This window comes from Haliaeetus albicilla, chromosome 5, assembly GCF_947461875.1.
Source record: "Haliaeetus albicilla chromosome 5, bHalAlb1.1, whole genome shotgun sequence".
Lineage (NCBI taxonomy): Eukaryota > Metazoa > Chordata > Aves > Accipitriformes > Accipitridae > Haliaeetus > Haliaeetus albicilla.
The window spans coordinates 33802937-33826915 of NC_091487.1; the positions used below are offsets into that span (position 1 = coordinate 33802937).

Genomic DNA, 23979 nt, shown 5'->3' on the forward strand with positions numbered 1-23979 from the left:
TTTTGTTAGAGGAATTGACTGCTCTCTGAGAGTTCTTTAATATAACGCTTTGGGGAATTAAGACAAAGTTAGTGATGAATATAACTTTCTATTAAGCAATTTTCTTTCTCAATTGTGCACAACCACTTATGAGCCAGAACATAACAGCTCAATCAAACCTTATTGTATCAGCTTTACTTGAACCCCTCTGAAATGTACTGAGAAAATTCTAATATTACTACAAGACTTAGAGGGGGGGAAAAAGACAACCCAGAAAGAAGAAAATGGGTATCACAGCTACCTTTTTACATTCTCTTAATTTCTTCTGCCATATAGAGTGAGCAATAGGAATGTGCTTGCTGTCAGTTACGTAGCAGGTGGCTGTGATGATGTGGTGGAGTGCAGTCTTCTGGCTCATAGCTTCAAGAACTCGCTCAACATGACGGAGGGAAATGACGGCCTCAGTACATATGCCACCACTAACAAGCTGCATCGTACAAGGTACTAGAGCAATCTGTCCAGCACAGTAGAGAACATCTCCAACCTAAAAGAAAATAAAAGTAAGTAAGATTCTGAGAGTGCATAGAAGGCAAGGGATGTACTTTTCTTTTTTCCAGGTAGTTTCTTTAATCAGTACTGTTCTTTGCCATCATTTGTCACAAATGGAGCAAACATGCCAGTCTAAAGATAATTTTTGATAGGGATTTAACTACAATATAGAAACACAGCACTGCAATAAACATTAACCTAACAGTTAATACATGGATGCATGGGTCAGCTCAAAACAATAATATCTGATGTTACTGACTGTTACAGCTGCTGGATCACACTGATGCCCCAACATGGTTAAATATGTTCTTGCTTTCTTTTTTTGAGTGATGATGCACACTACCTTTGGTTCAACGCTTTTTTTTTTTTAGCTTCTAAGTCTTAAGCTTTGTTTTACGTAAGAATATATAAGAAAGTATAAGTATATATCTGTAATGTCTTTAGTAAACTAATTTAAAAATACTATAAAAATAATACTTGCAGAACACCTAAAAGACTGTGTATGAAAAAAAGTCATGATAATCTACCAGAAGGTAAAAGGAAATTGCAGATTGAAAATAAAATGCAGAAGAGTGCCACTTGAGCAAAGAGATGGGTTCACCTTTTGAAAATGGAATTAAATGGGTGGCCAGATATACCATCAATATATGTTTTAAGTCTGCAATGAAGTTACTTTGGGCTGATTTTCCAAAGTCTTCCTGGCAACATTCTGAAGACCTACTTTTTTTAACAGCAGCCAGCAACGGAAACATTTATTCTTGCTATTTAGACATCTCAAAGATTTATTATAAAATCTTAATGTAAGTATCAAAACTTTTCATCCTCTTATGCTGCACTTCTCTAGGATGTCTGTACATTTCCTGATCAGTGAAGCAGTAAATTTTATTCAATATCAAAAGAAAACTAAGTATAGAAGTGGGAAGTAAGGTGGGCGTAAGCAGCTTTGAAGTCAGCACAGAAAGCATTTTGCTAGGAGTAAAGAGAGGGAAAATGGACTGTGTAAGGAATCTTTATGAAGAATTTTGCAGAACTTACTGTATGAACTGTAAAAATTCCTCAGAATTAAGAATAATTAAAAAAGAAATCTGTGTCCTAGAAGACATAGCAATCAAACCATGTGACAGACCCATATGCAACTCCAAATCTGTCCTCATAACTGTCTGTGTCTCACAAAAGACTCACACATGTAACTATTGGAAGAGTATCTTATACAATTTGGCATACAAGTTCTATGATTAGCAGCTGAAGAGGGGGAGGAGGCAGAGAGGAAACTTAATATATCAACTGACACCCATCAACTATTTAAATTGTTTAAAATATCTGAAATATTGTTTTGATAATGCTATATATAATCCTGAATTTGGAAAAAAATATGCAAGTAATACTTTGGTTTATAGGAACAAATGGTCTTTTTTTTTTTACAGTGCTATTTTAAAATATGTGCCATTGAACAAGGGAGTCCAGCCAGCTACCAAGTGGCATACTGACAAGATGAGAAACAAATTCAGGAAGATATGATTCAGAGGGGCACAAGTTTGTTTTTAAAGCAAGCCATTCATTTTCACCTCTGCAAAATGAAATCCATGCATTAGTCAAAAACTCCAATACAGGTATTTTATACTTCTACAGAAAAAAAATCACACTGGCAATATTTCTGCCTTTTTTTCCTGTTGGGCTGCTGGCTTTCCATGCATCACCCATGTTAATTATTAGGTAGACAGAAGAGCTGTTCAACCAGTTCACTTCCCCTATTCCTGAACAGATTGTTTGAGACATAATATGAATACTAATTAACGATAAAATATCTGTCAGTGTTTTGAAATACGGACCAAGATAGCACTTTCTTAAAGTATCCTGGATAGTTCTGATACAATTAGCCCCACTGGTCATAAGCAAGGTCAAAAAAAATCTCTGAAAGATTTGAGCAAAATTGGCACCACTTTTGGCTCAGTTTCAGTGGGAATTTTGCAGAGTTCTTTAAAAAACAATTTAAAATCCCTCTGTTCCTAACATACTTGTTTGTATCTTAAGACATAATTAATAGAAAAACAGTGTTCCTAACATGCCACCATGTTATAGAAGGGTGGATGCAAGGGGGAAAGAGGCGAAAAAGGTCAAAACACGGCCACAGGTTTGCAGCAACTGTATTTCAGGGGGACTTAATTTAAGATAAGGGAAGGAGGAGGGATGCTTCTCTTCTCTTTCCCAGTGACTTGGTCATGAAAAGCAAGCATAAATAAACAATCAGCAGGGGCAAAGCAGCAAACCAGTACAAACACTGTTTTAGCAGATTTCAAGAGGTTGTCTTTAGAATGTTTGAAGCATTATACAGAAAATTGTTAGCAGAGTAAAAAGCATTTAAAACAGGGAAGACATCATAATATCTTGTTCACAGTACTGAAATCTTACAACGGGAGATGTCACAATGTATGGTGTCAGTCCTTGTGTTGTGAAAGTAGTCTGAAAAACCCTGCTAGAACCTTGCAACAGTTTATCTTTTTGGAGCATCTACAAGGATAACAGAAGATCTTCCAGGCTATACATTCACAGTGTATCAAGTGTAGAGGACTCCCATATCCAGTAAACTCAGCACAGAAACAAAACTACAATATAATGGATGTGTATTTATATACTAGATGTCTCAGCTTATACTGATGATTTAATTTTCACTGCAGCCCATGCACATATTTCCAGTGCTAAAATGTCATTAAACATTTGACAAACCAAAACCAAAAAAACCCTTGTACTGCTGAGATGCTCACTTGTACCAATTTATTTCCAATATAGCTCCACAGCAGTAAGCAGTTTATAAATGGGGAATCATGCGATTCCACATTTCTTCCCTTTTTATTTTCATCTGTATCACTGCAAGTTAAATGAAAGGTGAGTCTTAATAAGCTAACAAAATAGTTTAGCAGCTGTTTTGCTCAGTTAGCACAACTGTAAATAATCAAGGGAATTCAGTGGACAATCGGAACCTCAGTAAGCAATCCATACTCTTAACAGATAGGAATGCTAAGGTCTTATTTGAGAATTACTACTTTTCAGTGTAGCTGTGCTACAGGAATTAAGTATAATATACAGCTAGATCACAGCTAATACAGAGAGAAGATTATAGTAGTAAATTATTATTTTAGTTCACCTTTTTTTTTCTAAGCTGCATTCACTTTTTAGGAAAGCAGAAGGAAAGTATCTATGGTACCATGGAAATGAAAAATCAGAAGAACCCTTGTTGACACTTGGAACTGTTCTATCCCATGAAGAAGTTTTTAACAGTATTATATTACCAAAAGGACACACATATCTTCCAGAAAATATAATTCAGGAAAAGAAACAATGAGAAAAACAGACTTAATGGGACATGAGTACTAACTTAAGCTACTACTGACCAAGAAAAAACAATCATTATTGCTACTTTGAAAGAAACATAAATAATAGGGTACCTATATATGCACTGAGTTGTTTGTTTTAATTAAAGACCAACAGCAACTACGGAAACTTTATGAAACTTTTCCCGCTGGTATTAGTAAAACTTGCCAGTGGTTAACTGACATAATGTAAAAACTGCAGGGAACTTCTAACGGAGATGTCAACCATTCACCCACAGGTATTTAGGCCAACATTAATAGTTGCACCATATGAACAAATGCATATTTCTTGGAAAGGATGGAGTCAATATGCAATCAGCCAAATCTTTCTTACGAATGCAGTTTGGTGTCTGAGTGACTGCTGCCCTTTAACAGGTCAGGGTGCACAAAAGATTCAGTGACCCCCTGACCTAACAGTGAAATAACCCACCATTATGTTCAGTCAATGTAAATAAGCATAACTGACAACATGCTAATAGGCTGCCTCTGGTCTGCCATGTGTACCTGTGACCTTAATGAAGACCTAAATCAATTAATACTCCAGGCAATAAAGACCTCTGGCTGATTAAGTTAGATAGAAATCATCTTTTCTAATGGGATTAAAGCTGTAAGGTGGTGAACTTTTTATTTAATACATGATAATCCTTGCTTCCTAGGGCCCTCTTATTTTAGCTAATGATGGTAAAATTGCCTTTTGCAATGTGAAATCTTTTCTTCAACTACCTCATGTGAATAAAGTTTTAAAGGTATCGTTTAGACAACAGTAACTGAAAAGCTTTGAGTTCACACTATGAACACAAATTGTATCTGACTAACGTAGTTCTAATATACCACAACCTTCAATACAATTCACGTTTTTCTTGAACTGTTACAAATTCGTAGTCTAAAAATTCCATAAATTAGTTATCACACATAGTTTAGTTTGACACAGGCTTTCTTTTGAGAAAATTGTACAGTTATCAGTAGCCAAAACATGAAGGATATATTTCTAAATGAAAAATAAAACATTATGATTATCTTTGACTAAAAAAAATTGACACTTATAAGAATCCACGTATAACTTAGTAAAATGCTTGCATATCATACCCAGAACTTCCCTTTAAATAAAATAGTATTTTTTCCTAGTTAGGTCAAAAAAGTATAATTAATCACTAGCATATTATTGCTATCTTATTGAAATAGCTGTAACTTCTCCACAATTTTCAGCAATTTATAACTCAGTTTTCAAATGCCTTGACTCCAGTTTGCTAATCCTAATTTTGGAATGGTGCTTCATATGTTTCAAAATGTATTTGATCACCTAAGCTACAAGACTACAGAACACTCATCTTTTTGCATTATTCTTCACTATTAAAGTTTGTTTTATCAAAGTGTGATTTAAATCTTTCTCTTTGAACTTATATATTTGTGTGTTGAAAATTCACAGGACATTTTAGCAAAATTAAGATACACCATCCCACAAAGTCATATTTGACACTGAGCACAGTGTCATAACACTAGCAACACACCTAAAACTTTTGTGCATTTCCTAATTGGAAATTATACCAATGAGAAGTATCACGTCATGCAGTGTGCATACACTGAGCAGCACAAGAACTGGCAATTCTTTAAAAAGGCTACTAACTCGACAATGCACCTGAAGAAGCCACAATAGTAATTGTTATGAATACTAAATCAACTTCAAAACAGTATATCTGAATATCTCCTATTCATAACTTACGCTGCCCAACTGTAAACACCTCTGCAATCCTCTAAAAATCAAATAATTCAAATTGAGCCTTTAGACTGTGCTGGATTTACAGCAGGCAATCTCATATAATACATTCCTGAACGTCTATAGTACCTTGAAGTTTAACAAAATGCTATATGCACAGACTTGAGAGGGATGATCAGGTCAGAAAGCTTAAGAGAAGGTAAGATCAAAGTTTCAGCTTGAAAATCATTTTTTAAAGCCTGTTCTTTTACAGAAAATTGTAATATTTGCTTACATATTTTTGGCAATGTGTTGGTTATATTTAAATCTTGATCAATGCCAAATCAATTTTATTCTGTTCTACAACTGATGGCAATAAAACCCACATACTTCTGATTTACAGAAGACAAAGATTCAGAAACTGAAATTTTCACAAAAAACCCATCCCAAAAGCTGTCATTCACATTTCAAGGGAGTATGAGACACAAAACAAAAATAAACCTAGCTTTTAAAGTCAGCAACTGTAGTTATAAACATCTAGGAAAGGTTCCAGTAAAGCAGGTGAAAAAGGCTTGCCACCTAATACGTCCATGTGGGCATGACAGCTAGTCTGAAGTCTTTTCCCGGACTCTCATTTTGGTCTACATGGAATCTCCAATACACAGAGAGGAAATGAAGAAAATGGAGGTAAAATATTCTTTTACTATGCATATTTTGGCCAATGTCCTGTACTGGCACCCTGTGTGCAGGTACATATTGTTCATTTATGGAAAATTACAGTAGACAGTTCAAAGACTTGACTGCCATACAGGATAAACTGTTCTCCACATCCTAAAGGATGTTTTTTTTCCTGAATAGAAAAAGAGCAGCCTCCCTACTTGAAAATGAGCAAGCTAACAAGAGTATTAATCTTTGATGCATTCCTTCCTTGGGACAGTGGACTTCTAGTCTTCATGACTATTAATCTGTCAACTTTTACAAAGCCTACCATTTCCTCTCAGGCTTTTGAAAAAAATCACAAGTTCTCACACAACCACATTAGCAAAATCTGCCAGCTGTGAAAAATTGCAGAACACTCAGCTTTATGAACATACCTTATCTAAAAGATGGAGTAAAACCTCCAAACTGATTATCATTTACTCATTTCTTATTCACTTTGAATGAAGACGCCAAACAAAACAAATTAAAAAGAAGAACTAAGATTAGTCTATTCCAGAACAATTGGGGTTCGGATGGGGAATGAGAGACTTAATCAAATCAATATTTACCAAGGAAAGTAAAGGTGTATTCAGGGTCCAGAAAAACAAGGTGGAAAAGATTAGTATCTCAAAGTGTAAAGTGATGCAAATGACTCAATGTGGACATGGACTATTGAGCAATGGATACCACATTTTCAGAAAATGCATATTATGTCCACCACAGTTGATTGTGTTTTTTAATTAATCATAGATGCATAGATAAGGGAGGATAATGGTTGCAATTCATCTGTATTCTTAAAATATCTGATACAGCATATTTGGAAATTATTTTTAACTCTCCTAATTATAAATGCTGTTAACTAGCTGATAGTCTGTAAGGAGAGAGTAATGAAAATGCCAAAGTACTGAAGTGGGGTGCCGCAGGGACTGGTATTAGGCCTGATTTTGTTTAACATCTTCATTAAGTCAGTGGAAGAAGGGATTAACAGCATGATAATGAAACCCACAGAGGATACTAAATTAGAATGTGCACCGGTAGAAATAATAAAAATGGACACAGATAGGTTTGAAATAAAGGCAGGAAGTAAGAAAATGAGACTTAACTTAGGAGAAATGAAAACTCATGCCAGAACATATGGCTAAAATATTTTGAAATACAGATATTCATAACAAGGGATAAAACTTGACTGCAGCAGTGCTGAACAGTTTATATTAAATCATAACTGCTCTTTACTAGAAGCAAGTTCAGTATAGGACAGGAGATACAGTCTCTGTTCTCATGAAACAGGTCTAATTCATCAGATCTACCAAATACTTGTTCCAAGGTAAATAACACCTATCCTTGGCTAATGAAAGAGTGAAATTTCCTAAAATGTCAGAAAATGGTACCACACCCTTTAGGAAAGGTATGATTTCCATATTTCAAAATTAATGCTGTAAAAGAACAGGTGATATCGAGGTTTCAGATGATTATTCAGACCTGATGAAGTACTTTTTTCCAGTAGTTTTTACATTTCATTATTAACACTCATTTTCAGTTTACAGGCCAGCATAGTGGCATTCAAAGTATGAAAACCATTTTAATCTGCCAGGGTAAAGATTTAAAAATTCAAAAAATACTTTTTTTCCCCTCTGTTAACAGGAAAGTGTCTAAACCTTACATGAGGTTACATTGGCATTCATTTGGGGTTCCCACACAGTTCATTTGTGGTTTTGCTATTTATGACTATTATCTGAAATTTATTCTGATAAGGATAGCTTTATAATATATCAGCATTCTTTCTTTGTCGGTTCTGTATTTTAAAAAAAGATATCGCTAGCATGTTCACATGACATTCCTCCCTCCTTGATTTCTACATCTTTCTCTATCTACGCTTGCAGTTCTAGGCGACTGGAGAGCATATATAATAAGAGAGAGAGGTTATAAGGTAATTGTATCCACACACGCAATATGTAAAGGAAGATAAAGAAAAAAGATGAAGCGGTATCCTTATATACCTATATGCGTTTATATTACAGACTTTGTCTCTACTTTTTATCCTTAAATATACAATCTGATTAGAAAGGGATCTCATAATATCCTTCTCACATTAACTGAAGTTTCTACTCAGAAAGTCCACTTACAGTAAACTAAATCAGCAGTTAAACTATCACTGCAGTGATAAAGCAGTCCAAGAAGGCACAGTACAAATTTCTAGGATCGAGTTTCTACTAACAATAAGGGTGCTACTGCTTAAGGCTGTACCACTGTTTTGGAATACAGCATCCAAGGAGAACCAAGACTGCAGTCATAAAAGCCTATGAAGAGCGAGTTGTTTTTTTTCATTCCTACCTGTCTTTACAATCCTTAATCATGCCAACTGTCAAATAGGTTAGTGTGATTATAAACAGAAGAGGGACAGCTAGGCAGAGAAAATACTCCGTATTGAAAGGTGAAAGCGGTTCATCACATGACAGTAATTCACAGCGTATGAAATACATTAACACCGTGACACACTATTCTTACAGAAAAGATTTCGTTCCCAGCCATCACTTGGCTTAACATTCTTTCTCAAAATATGCTTTTCATGAATGTCACTGGCTTAAGATACTGGTTTGCGATAACTGGGAGACAGGAAAGAAGCAGTTGCATAAAACCAAGAATCAGTTAACTGAAAACAGTTAACTGTAATAACAGTATTACTAAGCTAAAGTGATAGTTCTCCTTCTAGCCAGATAGTGTGGTTTTGTACTTTACCTATCCTCTATGTATACACAGTCTCACATGGATTTTACTTATATCTATGACTACCTAAATAATAATCAACATTAAAACACTACAATGTACGTCAAAGATTATTTAGTGCAGAAGTTCAATTTAAAACAGACATACCCACCATTTCCCAGTGAAATGCAAGGAGACTTATTTGTGCAACTAGACGTACATGTACAGTATACATAATAGTAATGCATATAGAATATAACGTACACAATATACACAATCTTTTACCTATTTATTCATATTGCAGTGATAATACTTTCTTACATAAGATAATACCTTTCTCTAGGGACCCAACTTCCAATGCAAAAATATGTCAAGTTCTGATTATACTTATAGAAACTGAAACTTGCAACAAAGATCCACAAATATACTTAATATTCTTGGCCAAACTAATGTCATATTATCTTTTCTGCATCATCAGTTAAACCAAACTTGACAAAGAGATGAGTTTGGGCATTAGGAACCCCATGGTATCAGCCGCAAAATCCAGCAGTACAGGAAGTGTCCATAGTTAAAATTCTGCGTTCTGAGCACTATGAGCCAATCTATAAATTTAAAGAATTTGTAATTTGACAGTAACAATGTATTATACATGTCTCATATAATCTGAAATACAATGTTCATGAGGTGCAATCCAAGAAAAATAACACCCTTGTTACATGCATGGAATTGCCTATCCTAAAATCTAAAGATTCCTAACAGTTACAACAAAATAAAATTATTGGAAATTAGAGAAAGACAGCACCAATCTCAGAAATACACTAAATACGCTCATCCAAACACATTTTCACAACTTTTATTTGTTGTACACTGACCTTTTATCAGAATTGCAGTATAGACAACATCCCTATATAAAATATCACTAAATTCCTAAATGTGCAGTCAGGCAGATTTTACTATGTACTTTTCAGAGGGCAGATTTTCTCTTAGATCGGCAGCACTTCATGACAAGAAGTTACCTATTGACTAAGTGATAACTTGTAGCATTTAAAAATTAAGTTTCTGTAACAAATTATATTTAAATTCTGTGTTATAATTGGACTGTAACTATATTATAATTATATTATGTGCTGTAATACATATTCATTTGGGTATGGAGTTATAATCTTGCATTACACATTTTCCTAATTTTTTCTGTTTTTCTAACTATTTTTTTTTTTTGGTACATTCACCTTATTGTCCTCTTATAATACTTCTTTTCACAGAATTTTCTAGATGGTTTAAAAGGATAAAAGTTGGGAACTGGGAATTGCAGTATGTTGACAGTATATTAGTAACCGATAGATTACTAATAAAAATACATATCTTGTGCTCTGCTAACCAAGCTGCCATCATGTTTCTATCCATCTTACATCACAAAGTGAGGTCAAGAACCAGTGCTTGCAAATTTACCATGCGCTTAGCCCTTTTTATTTGCATTATTAGTAGAAGTAGTTATTCCGGCTAGTAAAGACTAATTGCACAGTCAAGCCCTCTGATATAAAAATGGGTACAAAGCAAAGTGTTGAAACTAAAAGGGGGTAAATAAGAGGAAGGGAGGGGCAGAAAGCAGTAAGGAATAATCTAGCAATTAGGTTATTCAGCTGCGATATTGCTGAGATCCAGGTTCAAATCCCTTCTTTGGTATTTTTCTTTCGCCCGGTAATGGCAGTGCTGTTGTGGCAATGGGCAGTCCAGCAAGCACATCTCTCAGTGTCTTCTACTGGAACTGTTCTAGTTTGTCTAAATAAAATCATGTTCTTGGACCAACACTCCATTCGGTTTCTTGATGAGTGTTTTAATCAGTAAGCTAGAAGTTAATATAGGATTGAAAGATCCCGCTCTATGACAAAAAGTATTAGTAAGGATCTGAAAAAACTTTACAATGAACGTTAAATCAAAATTCATACATTCCCAATTACGATTTCTACCTTGATAATCCAACATTATCCAAAAAGAAACAACCTACTGAAATTCCAAGTATTCCAAACTGCTATGAGATGGTCATTGATACCTTCTAGCTTTTTGAAATGCTAAGCATTTAGCAATATGAAAGATACCTAACACAGAATAAGCATTACACTGCTGAACATTTAAGACCGATGATCCTGTACGAACAAAATTTTTGTGAAATATTTAGGCTACTTCAAAAGAAGTGAGATGATAAAATGGAAATCATGTTGGGAAGGTAGATTTAATCACATTTTTGAAAATAAAATAAAAATACATACAGAAGCCTAATGTGAACGTGAGATGTGATCAGGAAGTTCTCTTTGAAGTATAATGGTTAAAACTTACTTAAGCACAGAAATGATGAATTAGAAACATATCAATGACATTACTATCAGAAAATCTTTGAACTTTTTATTTGAATTTTATAAATAACCAGTAGAGTACCTCTTCAAAAACAGAGGCTGTATCAAAGTCTACAGATTATGCTGAGAACAGTTTAAATATCTAATTTTGCTTTTTGAGCTTAGGAAAATTATAGGTCATTGAAAATATGACCTTGTATGACAATACCAATGTCTAATATTTTGCTCGTTCAGCCCAACAGAAAGAGCTTCTAATTATCAGCTAAACGGTATTTGAAAAGTACGCAAAAATGCCAAAATTTTCAAAGATGAACTGTCTCATATAAATTTTGCAAACTATTTACATGACATATAGGATTGAAGTTGCATGACTTGACTGTTCACCTACCAGTTTTAAGTAATGTTTTAGGGTTTTGTGAAAAGATTGGGTTTTGTTGTTAAAAAAGTTTGGCCTAAATTCAGCCAGCAAGAATTATTTGTTATGAAGTCCAGTGAAGTACAGTTAACACACAGCATCTTTCAATGTGTCACTCCAGAGTTTCCGTTTGGCAATATAACTGTTCACAGCCTTTAACTCCGAACTTTAGGGTTTCTGCCAGTCAGGCCTGAAGGAGTTAAATCTCACAGCTCCTCAACAAAAAACAATTACATGTTTTTGCAGAAAAATATCACATGCTGATAGTGAATAATTAAATGCTCAAACCAAAGAGAAATGAACTATTTCTGTGATGTATGTTTTGAACTCCTAATAGCTAGTCTCATTCTTCAGAATAATAGCTGTGTTAGAATCAGGAAGGGCACTAATGGGGAATGAAGAAGGGTATGAAAGAATAATACACATAACAGGAAGAAAGGTGAAGAAACAGAGTAATTTCAACTGATATTTTTATTTGTTGTTTGCAATGTTAACTCATGGTGTCATGGACGTTTATGTAAAGGAATGTTATTCATTGTACACCCTGACCTTGTAAGGTGATGTAAAGCTTTGATTTGGTGCAAGATTTAGTAGAAGCAGAAATTGCACCTTGCAGGACTCAGCTCTGGATGCAGAACAAGATAATGGTGAAATTCAAATGAAATAAGCCCTTTAAAACACCATCAGAGAACAATAAATCAGCTCGACACCTTCCCAACACAGGAAATTGAGAGTTAACCAGTGTACCCAATTTCAAATTTTTTTTTAAAGTAGGAATAAATCTGCTATAGGGAGCTGGCTTGATAGACCTTTGAAGGTCTTCAAAACTCTCACTAATATGTTATTCTCTAAAAAATATTCCCATAATTCTGCTGTCTCCCATCATTCCTTGCCTCGAGATTCATCTGTCAACTTTGATGCATCTTTTAAAGTACCCCTCCAAGCCTAAAAACCATGACTACAGACCACAGAAGAGAACTCTTTGCTTTGAAACTATCTGATCAATCAGAAGATCATTTACCTGCAAGCATTATTTGGTGAAGCTAAAGCGGCACATCAACCAGCAGCATCTGAAGGCTGAGGCAGCAAAACGTCAACAACAAATTGTCATTGGCATTCCATTTATGAACCTTCAAACAGCATCAGATCTTTTCCATGGGAAACCAGATCAGGTCAGACTGGAGCTGAATATTTCTTAACAAGCTAACCATCAAAAGAACTTACGTTTTGAATAAAAAGGCTATCATTTGTTGATTTGAATATCAAAGGGATCCACTGCAAACTCCCAGTCTAGAAAAACCTCCCTAAGCTACACCAGACAGGTGTTTAATAATCTATTATTAAGGCACTATTTTAGGTTACTCAGAATCATAAAAAATAGCTGTAACTGTGAAGCTGCAAATGGGACTGCACAAAGAAATGAATGCTATTAACATACTATTAACAATTCAAAAGAATGAGTTGACATACCAATCAAACTTGTTAATTGACTGTCAATGGCCTGTCCCTGAATATACAACATGACTGCATTATATATTTCAAATGCTGACAGGAAGACAGTTTCATTTGCATTAACTTCATAAACTGATCAACAACCAAACTGCCACATACATTTATAATGGGAAGCTGAATCATTTCAATATTCATGCAGCTCTGTAATTGTAAATTAGGTGCTGGCAAACAATACAATACTGTACATACTCTAAAATATCCTAAATTTCTCTGACCTACTTTCTTTTTTATTTTAAAAGAGCAGTGGAGAAAAGTTGTCTCTTACAGAGATGATTATTACTTTAATTTATGGTTCATGCCTCAGGCAAAATTTGTTTGCAACCTAGTTTGCAACCATAGTTTATAACTCTACTCTAGATGCATAACTGGTCCGCAATATATGAGGCACGCAAGGTGATGTAAAATTTTTCTTGCTTTAGTTCTGTGAAGTGTAAATAGTATTAAAATACAGAGTAAATCTGTAAAAAAAAGTGAATGAAAATCTGTACTATTTCCCTGCTATGACACAAAGCAGATGTCAGCACTGAAACCACTGAAACTTTCTAATTAGACATTGAAACATATAATTTAAAGTGGAAAGTATTGTTCTTGCACATCCTTCCCTATGTCCTAGAATTTATTGCCCTCAGAGGTCCTGTCTATATAAAGTATCTTTCCTAAAAATATCTCATAATTACACCCATTCAGTTTCACTGGGATTGACAGTGATAGCAGCTGAAATGGCTGTGATAGTGCTGCCATTTTAGCCAAATGGTTAGTCAGACATACTCTGAGCAAAGTCACAAATCATAGGAGTTGAGAGCAGAAGTGCTAGTGGCTCTTCCGTATTTCTGCACATATTTATCAATCCAGCGGAAATGACCAAGGGCTGGTAATAGCAGGAAGATGACAGAAAGAATTCCCAATAAAAGACATGGGCCAACATTCTTCACTTTTCCCATTTAGGATTTCCTCCTGCAACACTTACTATCTTGCACTTCTGCTTACAGAAAAACACAGTTCTAGCTAAGGTAACAGAGAAGCATTCAAATGTTGTCATTAACGACTCCGTGTATTAGTATCTATTCATACGCTTTAACCATAAAGGCTAGATATGAAAGAAGAAATTTAGTTTTATTTGTTCATGAAGTGCTATAGGCATATTTATCACTGTTTATATAGAAATAATAATATCTCAGTCACTTTGAGAATCGGAGAAATGAAGCTAAGCAGAAATGTCGCAAATGAGGATTAAGTCATGAGGGTCTGAAAGTGTTCCACTAAAGGCTAAGTAGTAACTGATCAAAAATTCTGAAGTTGTCAGGTCAGTCACATTCCCTCTATATCTGTATGACCCGGAGGAAGTATAAGCAAGTTTTAAACATCTCAACTGTAAATGCACATTGTCTTCTTTTCCCCTCTTTTATTATTACTGCTTTCATCCTGTCAATCCAGCAGTCACTTCCCTGGCTTTAAAGTTATTGCAAGAAGAGCCTAGCGCTATACACTAGCATAACCATACAGATATCACATAAACGTCCAATAAATCTGCAGTCATGACAATCTTCTCCTGCATTTCCTTTCAGCTGAAGAATATCAGAGGACAATTTCTCTGCTATATATGTGAGGTGCTATATTTTAGACTTTATTATTTGTAGTATAGATGTAAGACTGAGAAGAAAAAGTATTCACATTTATTGTTCGAGCAACTGCAATTGAAGAGTAGAAAGACTAACAAACTGAAATATAAAACCTTTAGAAAAGCTGAATATAGTGGAGCTACCGGGGTGATGGCAGTCCCAAATCACCCTAACTGGTAATCATGAAAGATTACTTATACTACAAACTAGACATTAACTTTGATATCTTCCCTGAAGTATTAGCTGAGTAACTGTCATACTGAATAACATCATATGATGAGTACTGCTAAGTTCTTACGCTGACAAAACAGGGATCATTAAAGCTTCAACATTCTTTCAGGTAATGAATGTACTATAAGCAGTATGTGATTAAAAGCATTTAAGACATGAAAAGTGTCAAGGTAAAGAACAGCTCATTACTCAAAGGATGTAATATCTATAAAACCAGCCATCGCAGGAGGAGCTGGTCGTTTATTACTCGTGCTAATAGTAACTCACAACTGCAGTGAATTCAGTAGTTCATGCTCCAAGATTTATAAAATTTGATCATAAAATATATACATATATACAGCTGAAATATATGCACACATACATATTACTGTAACAGAAATGATATCACATATGTTCATGTTTCAAAAAGACACTTGATTAATTTTAAGAAGCTACAGTTTGTCTGCACTGCTTCAAAATTTACATTTGAAATAGTCACATTCTAATTTACTCAAATACACATTTTCAATGAAAATTTCACTACCTTAGCTGAAATCTTCCTGATCCTCAATAGCCTGTGGCCAGCATAGTTTTTATAGGTAGGGATAAAAACTCCTGTCCTTGGGAAGAATGAAACTTTCTGTCATGCACATAAAGTCCCATCCATGTGGGAAATGGTGCTTTCTTGGAGATCAGCATGAGACTAGAGAACTAATTTGGACACAAAACTGGATTATCACAGAACTCGTGATCATTATCTTTTAATTGGAAGGCAGGCTTCTCAAACTTCACTGTCTTTAGAAAGCTCACAAAACATTATGGACATTTTATAACACAAAAAAGATTCCATCAAACACTTCCAAACAGTACAGAGCTGCACATATACTATTTGTTTTGGATGAGAATGGTGAGTACAAGAAACATGTAGCCAGGGTTGCTGCTGAATGCATTACTGTTAGTTGCTCAGTGATTAATGGCAAGATCAGGACTTGTATTATACTGTACTGCAGAGGTAGAAGGGTTCAAGCAACTAATCCCAGTCCAAGTTCATAACTGAACAATGAGCAGCTTAACACAAACCTGTCTGTATTTGCCATTTTTATAAGGAAAAATTGAGATGAATAACTAACAAATTTATTGTAATTTACTGAGAAAATATTCAGTGGATTAGATGCCTAACAAAAATATTCTAGCTTGCATTACAGTCCTGTTTTCATTCCCACAGAAGAAACGTCACTCTGAGATCTGCTTTAGTCTGAATCACTGTTATGGTTCTTAAAAATACAGTAAATAAAAAATTAAATTAAGTGGTCCACCCAGCTGGATTGAAAAGAAGAAAACATTAAAGGGTAAGGTGTTCCATATTCCTGAGCATTTGTGCAGTACCAGTGCTTGTTTTGTGTGGGAAAGTACAACAATGTTAACATAGCTTATACTTACTTCTGGCATACAGGTGCCAAGGAAAATGCAAGAGGAAAAAGAAGCAATACCATAAATCTAGAATAAGCCTTGTATTAGTTCTAACATTAGTCTAATTATTGAGAAACTATAGGAGTAGCATAACAAGGAAGCTAATTCATTGATTATTTCAACTTTAGTTTTAGTATTACCATACAGAGAGATATATAAGCACTCACATATAAATAATATTAACTTATCAGAAATGAAAACTTACATACTGATTGGGAAATACCAAAAATCAGGATACATATGGAAACTTCATGTATATTTGATTATAAGTGAAATATACATGCATTTGTGTTATAAATATACATTTATATTTAAGAAGATAAACCTGAATTTATTCGCAGGATGTTCAGAGTTATGACAAACACATTAAAACAATCAACATTAACAGACTTTTGTAATGCTTTATTCCTTAACTTTGATCTTAGAAGAATTATTGTTTTTCAAGAAAGCTGGTGCTTTCTTGATATTGCTTTCCAATTGCTATACTTAATCTTCTTAGTATGTAAAGCCATTTTTCCTGAGAGGAGTTACAAAAAGGTAACTTTGAAGTTTCGACCTGTAGCCGCCTCTTATTTATATCACGTGAATCTATAACACTTTTCCTGCTGAAGACTCTGCAACTCACTGCATAGGTAAAATGATTTTTTTAAATTTTTCTGCAATTTGCTCAACAATTATGGGAAGCAAGCAACCAATGTATTTCAGCCCAGGAATTTTTTTCTTAATTTCTCAGGCATTTTAAAGGATACAGTTGAGAGAATGAATGTTTTGCAACCAAAGAAAAATCACCATCATCCAGTCTTTCCCTAATGTCTACATTTCATTTATAGAATTCAAATTTATTGCTACCTTTTCAAAATTCAGGAAAAAAATAACCTTTCAGATTTGTTACTGTTACAAAGAAGAAAGCTGGAACTTTACACAATGTGAGCTGCAGACAGACTTGACTGAGATTCTTCAGGCACTTCCTCAAACACAGAATAAGATCTGACAGATTCCTTCACATGAGGGAAAGGCCCAGAAAGAAAATGTTTGACGAATGTTTAGTAAGCTATCCATTTAAGGAATATTCAAATCCTTTCCATCCCACTAGCAGAAGACTGCTGCAACTGTCTTCAGAGGACAAGTCCCAAATAAACATATCTTATTATAAATCTCTCTTTTTATGTGCTCTTTGTCCAAGGGCTGAGATCAATCTAATAATTCCAGAAAGTATATATATTTGATAACATTTGTCAAAGTCGAATTCAGCATGACTAAAATTCACTTATCTACCAAGAAAATTATAACAAAGTTAAAACAGCAGGAAATAAAATCAAGTGTGTCTTATCTGAGCATTTGTCACAGAACAGTTACAAAATTTGTAAGCCACATTAGTTGCATGACCCCAACATGACAAAAAGTAAATCAAACATTTTTCAGTAATACAGTTGCAGTTGGTGCTAATGTATTATTTACTATACTCATCCTAGCCTTCACAGGAATCCCATCCTGTTCAATTGTCATTATTATAATTACCCCCTTTCCACAGAGTCAGGGAACTGGCACATATGCAGAAAAGTAAACAGAAGCCTCTTCTGCTGGTGGATTAGTCTCAGCATTGCCAATCTTGGTTTTGGGGTATTTGACCTTGATAGGAGCAGTTCTCAGGCTGCCCCTTAATGAGAGAAAAATCTTATTAACAATTTAGGCCTTTTAATGCCCAATTTTTCAAAGCAGGAATGTCATTGCAATTTCTTCCTTCGATATAGTCATGAATTTTATTGCCATGAAATTAAACTGTTGTAGAAGTTTAGCATGTTACAGATTGCAAAGTGGCATTGATCTGCTGTATCAGCTCTGATCAACCTTAGGTTGCTAAGACAGTGAAGAGGGCTTCTTTCTTCCCTACAAGCTAAGAGTGTTTCTTTCTATCACAGGGGCATTGGGTTTATCTGTCCTAACTGGTAAAATATGGATGAACCTAAAGACAATACTTACCTCTAGATATATAAAATGCATACATCTGTTGTCTTTCTTCCACAAAACCAAGTATGCTATGTAATTTACAATGCCTCATTCAACCAACTCAAATTCTAGCCGTTATAAAGCAAAACTATAGTATAACTGTACATTTTTTTTTTTAATGTAAAACATTTAAAAGTTTAGTACGTCCCTGTCAGGGATACAGTAACAATGATGTAACAACAACAAAACCCAGAAATAAAAGTCACCAGGAAACAACTGTTTTACTATTTCCGTCTAAGATAAGTATATGGCAAAAAACATGGTGCAACAATCCAATTTCCTGCTTATATCATGTATCTCATAACTCATGAGGCCTACATAGTATATGGATGTGCTATGTAATCATTTGGTTTCCAGAAACGTTCCACAGTGCTCAGAATTTGTTCTAGCGTTGAACCATTTAGTTTCCTCACAGTGTCTTAACAAGCCATGCTGTTTTTTTAAATGCAAAACCCTACCTTATCAGACCAAGAGTAGTAGTCCCTAATGTGAAAACTATCTCCTATATACCAAAAGTACTCCAGCAATAAGGTGCCTAGGTTACTCATTCAACTCCAAACGTTCCAGAATTTTAGCCTTAGACTTCTAAAGCCTTCTTCTCTGTATGCTGAACAGAAGCTCTTTGTAGTCTTACAGACACCTCTATTGAGGCTCTCAGTGACCACTGAGAATTTTGATCTGGAAGCCCACAGACAAACAATCCATAGTCCACCTTGAGACATTTAAGAAACAAGTCTGTCCCTCTGCAATACGTGTGTTTGTGTATGTATACATACATATACTCTTTCAGAAATAAAAATAAACATAAGCGTACCTTCAACGCTGTCTTTATAAACTATGTATACTCTGGTTATAGATTAAAGTAATTTCATTCAAAAAAATGAAGAGTATAGAGACAACAGGAAGACTTTCAAGTGCTTCAGCAACCTGTACAGAATAAAAGTATGAGAGGCTGATCCAGCCTGAGGTCAAGATAACATAATTAAGTAATAAACATCACAAATAACAAAAAAAAAAGGAAAGTAGGAAGAAAATACAAATCTAGACATCATATGAAAATTTCAGTTTTGCTGGACAGTCAAAATTACATTGGTGAGGCTTACTGTAATGCAGTGACAGCTTAAAGGAGCACCTCTGTGAGCAGTGTAGGAAAAGTCATTCATGATGAAATGCGGTAGAAACAGCTACTGATTTTTGTCTAGGGGAGATACGTACTACACATCAGCAAAACAATTTCATAACATTGCAGTTTGGAAGTTCCCTCCAAGCTCAGATACAGAAATACGCCCTTAGAGGAATCAGACTATAAATCTGTGAGTTAAAATTCTATATTAATTTTGTCACTTAAAACTCAAAAGCAAGGTATTCCCACAAGTAAGTCAGGCTGCACAACTTTGATTATAACCTCTTATTAGTATTAACTCTACATAATCACCTCTACATTCTATGCAGGAGTCCTGTTTCATTTAGCCAGCAGATGTTTTCAGATTACAGGGTTGGTTTCTTTGCTTTTTAAAACTGCTATACAGCTAAATCTATGTTTTCTTCTCTCATCCACTACATGGTACCCAGCCCTGAATGGTCTCCCAAACAGGAATCTCTCATGTTCTGGCAGTTCCATCCTCCTTAACCCATTCACATCACACTATCATTCTCCTGAGAAAGCAAGGACCGTGCCTCATTTCATTCACCTGACACTCTAAACCAGGAAGAGCAGGGAGTACTGCTGGCTTCCATCGGGCTCACTAATGTATCTTGTTCACTAATTTGCAGGAGTATGGAATTGGCAGGTGTCTGGAGACTAAGAAAAAGATGAGGAAAGATGACCCTGTTGTCTCCAGACAGGAACTCTATTCAGTAACTCTCTCAGAAAAGACAGGAGCATAACTTTCTCTAGTGCTGAAGTTACACAAGTAACGGCATAGTGAATTACGGTATTAATCATTCTCCATGCATACAAATGGGCACTATTCCAGAGTTCTCAGACTGCACAGAAAGAAAAATGAACAATGACAGCAATATAATACTAATTTGCAGATAAAGAACTGAGACCAAGTACAATTAAACAATTTGCCCAGGTTTACAAAGGAAGCCTTGTATGTGAAACAGATACTCAGATGCTTTTTCAGTGAGCATCACAAGATCTCTCCACCTTTCATGTCCCGCCTTGACCAGTTATGCTTTAGCTCTTTCAGTCCAGCCTGTTTGAATTATCAATAAAACAATGCATATCGATGTATAACATGAGTCCAGTAATAGTAACACCATGTGTTTTGAAACACGGCAGGTGACATTCCTAATCAGATTACTGTTTCCATGCACGTTGCTTTCATCCTCACAAATATTTTTTAAATTGTAATTTATCCAAGTATATTAAAAAGCATTTTAAATCATAGTAAGGATTTAATACTCAGGAAGTTGTTCCTGAAGGGTATGTGACTAATAGCTCTGGAGACTTAAATACAATGTTTATTTACAAACGTACACAGCATCACCCAGAGCTCCTGCAAGTCACTCTGTCAGTAAAGCTTAAAATTATTCTGGGGGGACACCAGAATTTAGTCTCCAGGACAGCTGAGTCATTTGCTTCGCAGCTGACAGAGTACTGCAGTGCAGTCTTCTGAAATATCACAGTTAAGTCAAAATTGTTATGCATAGTGAGAGCAGTCACCCAGTTTGAAAAAAGGACGTAACACACTGGTTTTAAAACTTTTTATAGGATCACAGTAGAAGTAAACAAAAAATCCTGTAATGATGAAGCTCCAAGCCTTGCAACATCCAAGTGCTTCTTGAACAATTAATGGATCCGACAGCATGATCTCTGTGAAATACTACTGCACTGCTCATACAACCCAAAACACTCTGATGTGCTAAAATGCAATCCCACAAATAACATCAATTTCTATCAGTTTGACCCTCCTGACACCTGAGGTTTAGAATCCATCACCTAAATAACACATAATGTTAACCTATGGAAATACACACAATATTGTAAAGTATAGATCTCAAGCGTGCCTTTAGCAGAAATTAGATCTCTAAGTGAAAGACTATCACACCTGCAATTCCTGCCCAACATCCTAAAAGAGTGTAAGTTTTCATGGTAAATTTCCCTCAGTACTTAAGGTTTTGCTTATACATATGCATCAGACCTGTCCACGCTAAACATCTCTGGACATTCCCCAAATCTAAGTGGCAACAGGACCTACAAACTATGAGTTCTCTAACTCTGTGTCTTCTTCCACAATAATGTCACAGTATGTAAGTGTCTTTGTTCAGCTGACTTTAAAAAACTTACTACGAGATAGCAAACTGGAGAAACCCGACAAAGTGTACAGTTTCTGAACTCTCAGTCCCGTGATTCAATTCCACAGAGCAACACTGCCTTTGGTATAGTTGCTTTTCCAGCTGGAACAAAAATTTGAAATAGCCATAGACAATGGAACAAAAATTACAACTATGGCATCACCTAGTACAATGCCACGGGGAGGTTTCACCTGCATCTATACCTACAGCAGAAATTTAATCTCATGTTTTAAGTGAGTGCTTTAAGGAATCTCTTTCAAACTAATAAAACATTTTTAATTGCAAACACACAGTTCTTGAAACTATACATATTAACAGATTAACTATTACATGAGTTAAAATTATGATTTTAAGTAAATCTTACATCTGTATGCCTCAACCCTTGTAATAAAACACTAAGAATTTTTAAAATATTTCAAATAATTCCAAAACATCTCAAATCTTTCAGTATACTACTGTTGAAAAACAGAGTGCAACTACGCTAAATTTTTAAAGCTTCTGGAAGCCAGAGTAAAGGTTAAAGATGGAATAGAAATTTCTGTTCTTCCCTAACTATGAGTAGCTTTTCAAAGTGCAGCTTAAAAATAGTATCTTTATGGATCCTCAATCTACTGTTTATTTTGCTAATCCATTTTAAAGGCAATATCTTTAATACCACTACAGCTGAAACTAATCTCTATCTTTCTTTAGCACTTAAATGACTATATTTTCACCACTTTTTTTGAGGGCCACAGTTGCATCAAGACATATTCATAATCAAAATCTTAAATCAGATAGCATATGTGTAGCTATCAGAAAACATATAAACTTAATAGAGAATATTTTAAGTCTTCCTGTGAGAGAAATGGCACCCACAAATTTGAAAAGATAAATCTGAAAGAAAACTGTAACTGAGATTTCTCATTTTGGAGCTATTATTAAACCCCTAAAAGCCAAATGCATTTTTGCTGAGAAAACAATCTCTCTCATCAAAAACAATTCAGAACAATATGAGGTCCTAAATTGTTGAGGAAAGAAGAGTTGGTTTCCTATTTGAAATTCCTCTGAATCTTCAGAAGGCTCTGGATAGAACCTTACAGTGATTCACAGGCTGGTATAAATTTCAGAAGTCTATGCAAGTCAGTGCAAACTACAGGGAGCTGGAAAAAGAGATTGTGATTTGCAGCTGTTATTTATATGCATGGTGTTTTAAAGCACAGTAAAGAGACAAGGCAAATTATTTCCTTTGATCCAATTCTCAAATTGGTTTTATATGCTTAAAATAAGCAAGGACTCAGGATAAGAGCTGGAAGATGCATGCAGAGCTTCTAATCAAAGTAAAGGACTAATAATACTTAACAACCTTAGTAACCACCTGATTACTTTTAGTAACTAGCCACTGAAAATTAATAGCCTTCAGAGCCAAATATATAATAATTGAAAAACTGAATATAAGCAAGCAAATAAAAAAGATAATTTAAAATAGAAAATTATGTGGCTGAATGTGAGGGGGGCAGAGAGAAAAAGCAAGTTGCATAAACAGGCCTATTATTTTTAAGTCGTTTTGTTTCACTTTCTTCTGTCCATAAATATTATCCTGTATTTACACATCTCCAGCTATCTTGCAGCTTAGCCAGAGTAGAAACTTCAAACGCACTTATGAATATTCACATCTCAGACATGTTCACCATACAAGGACGCATCAAACCTACGATACACACACAGCAAACTGACACTTCTACTATAAGACTTCCCTATTACATAAGAACTTTGCACATAATAGTACTTCTTCACGTTTATTTAAAGTTATTCTAAATTCTTTTTATGGGGTTGCCTTCAACTTGACCTTCAAGCATATTTACATGTTTAATGGGCTGCATGTACTTGAAAAATCTGTTTAGAAAAGAAAAATAAATTAAAATCCCCAAATAAATCTCAATTAAGTGGCTACTGTTGTAATTACTGCTATAACCTTTCAGTTTAAATGGAATTAGCATATCATACAAGAATATACCCTGGTAAAGCTAAAAGATGAGTATGAAATAAGTAAACCCCAGCATTTTACCCTACTAGTGTTGCATTGGTTCTTTATCCCTCCACCTCCTTGGATCTTTTAATGGCT

The 23979-nt window shown here is 34.9% G+C and overlaps 1 protein-coding gene across 7 annotated transcripts in view; it reads right to left on the reverse strand.

Annotated features, from left to right (window-relative positions):
- The window catches only part of DPH6 (diphthamine biosynthesis 6), a 216489-nt gene that overhangs the window by 66208 nt on the left and 126302 nt on the right, over positions 1 to 23979 (reverse strand). For all 7 annotated transcript variants that reach the window (XR_011324769.1, XR_011324767.1, XR_011324766.1 and 4 more), the window contains one exon: positions 281 to 523. Coding sequence is in view for 3 of the 7 variants with exons in the window: in XM_069784079.1 (XP_069640180.1) it covers positions 281 to 523 (243 nt within the window). In the remaining 4 variants the exon portion in view is untranslated. The remainder of the gene's footprint in view (positions 1 to 280; positions 524 to 23979) is intronic.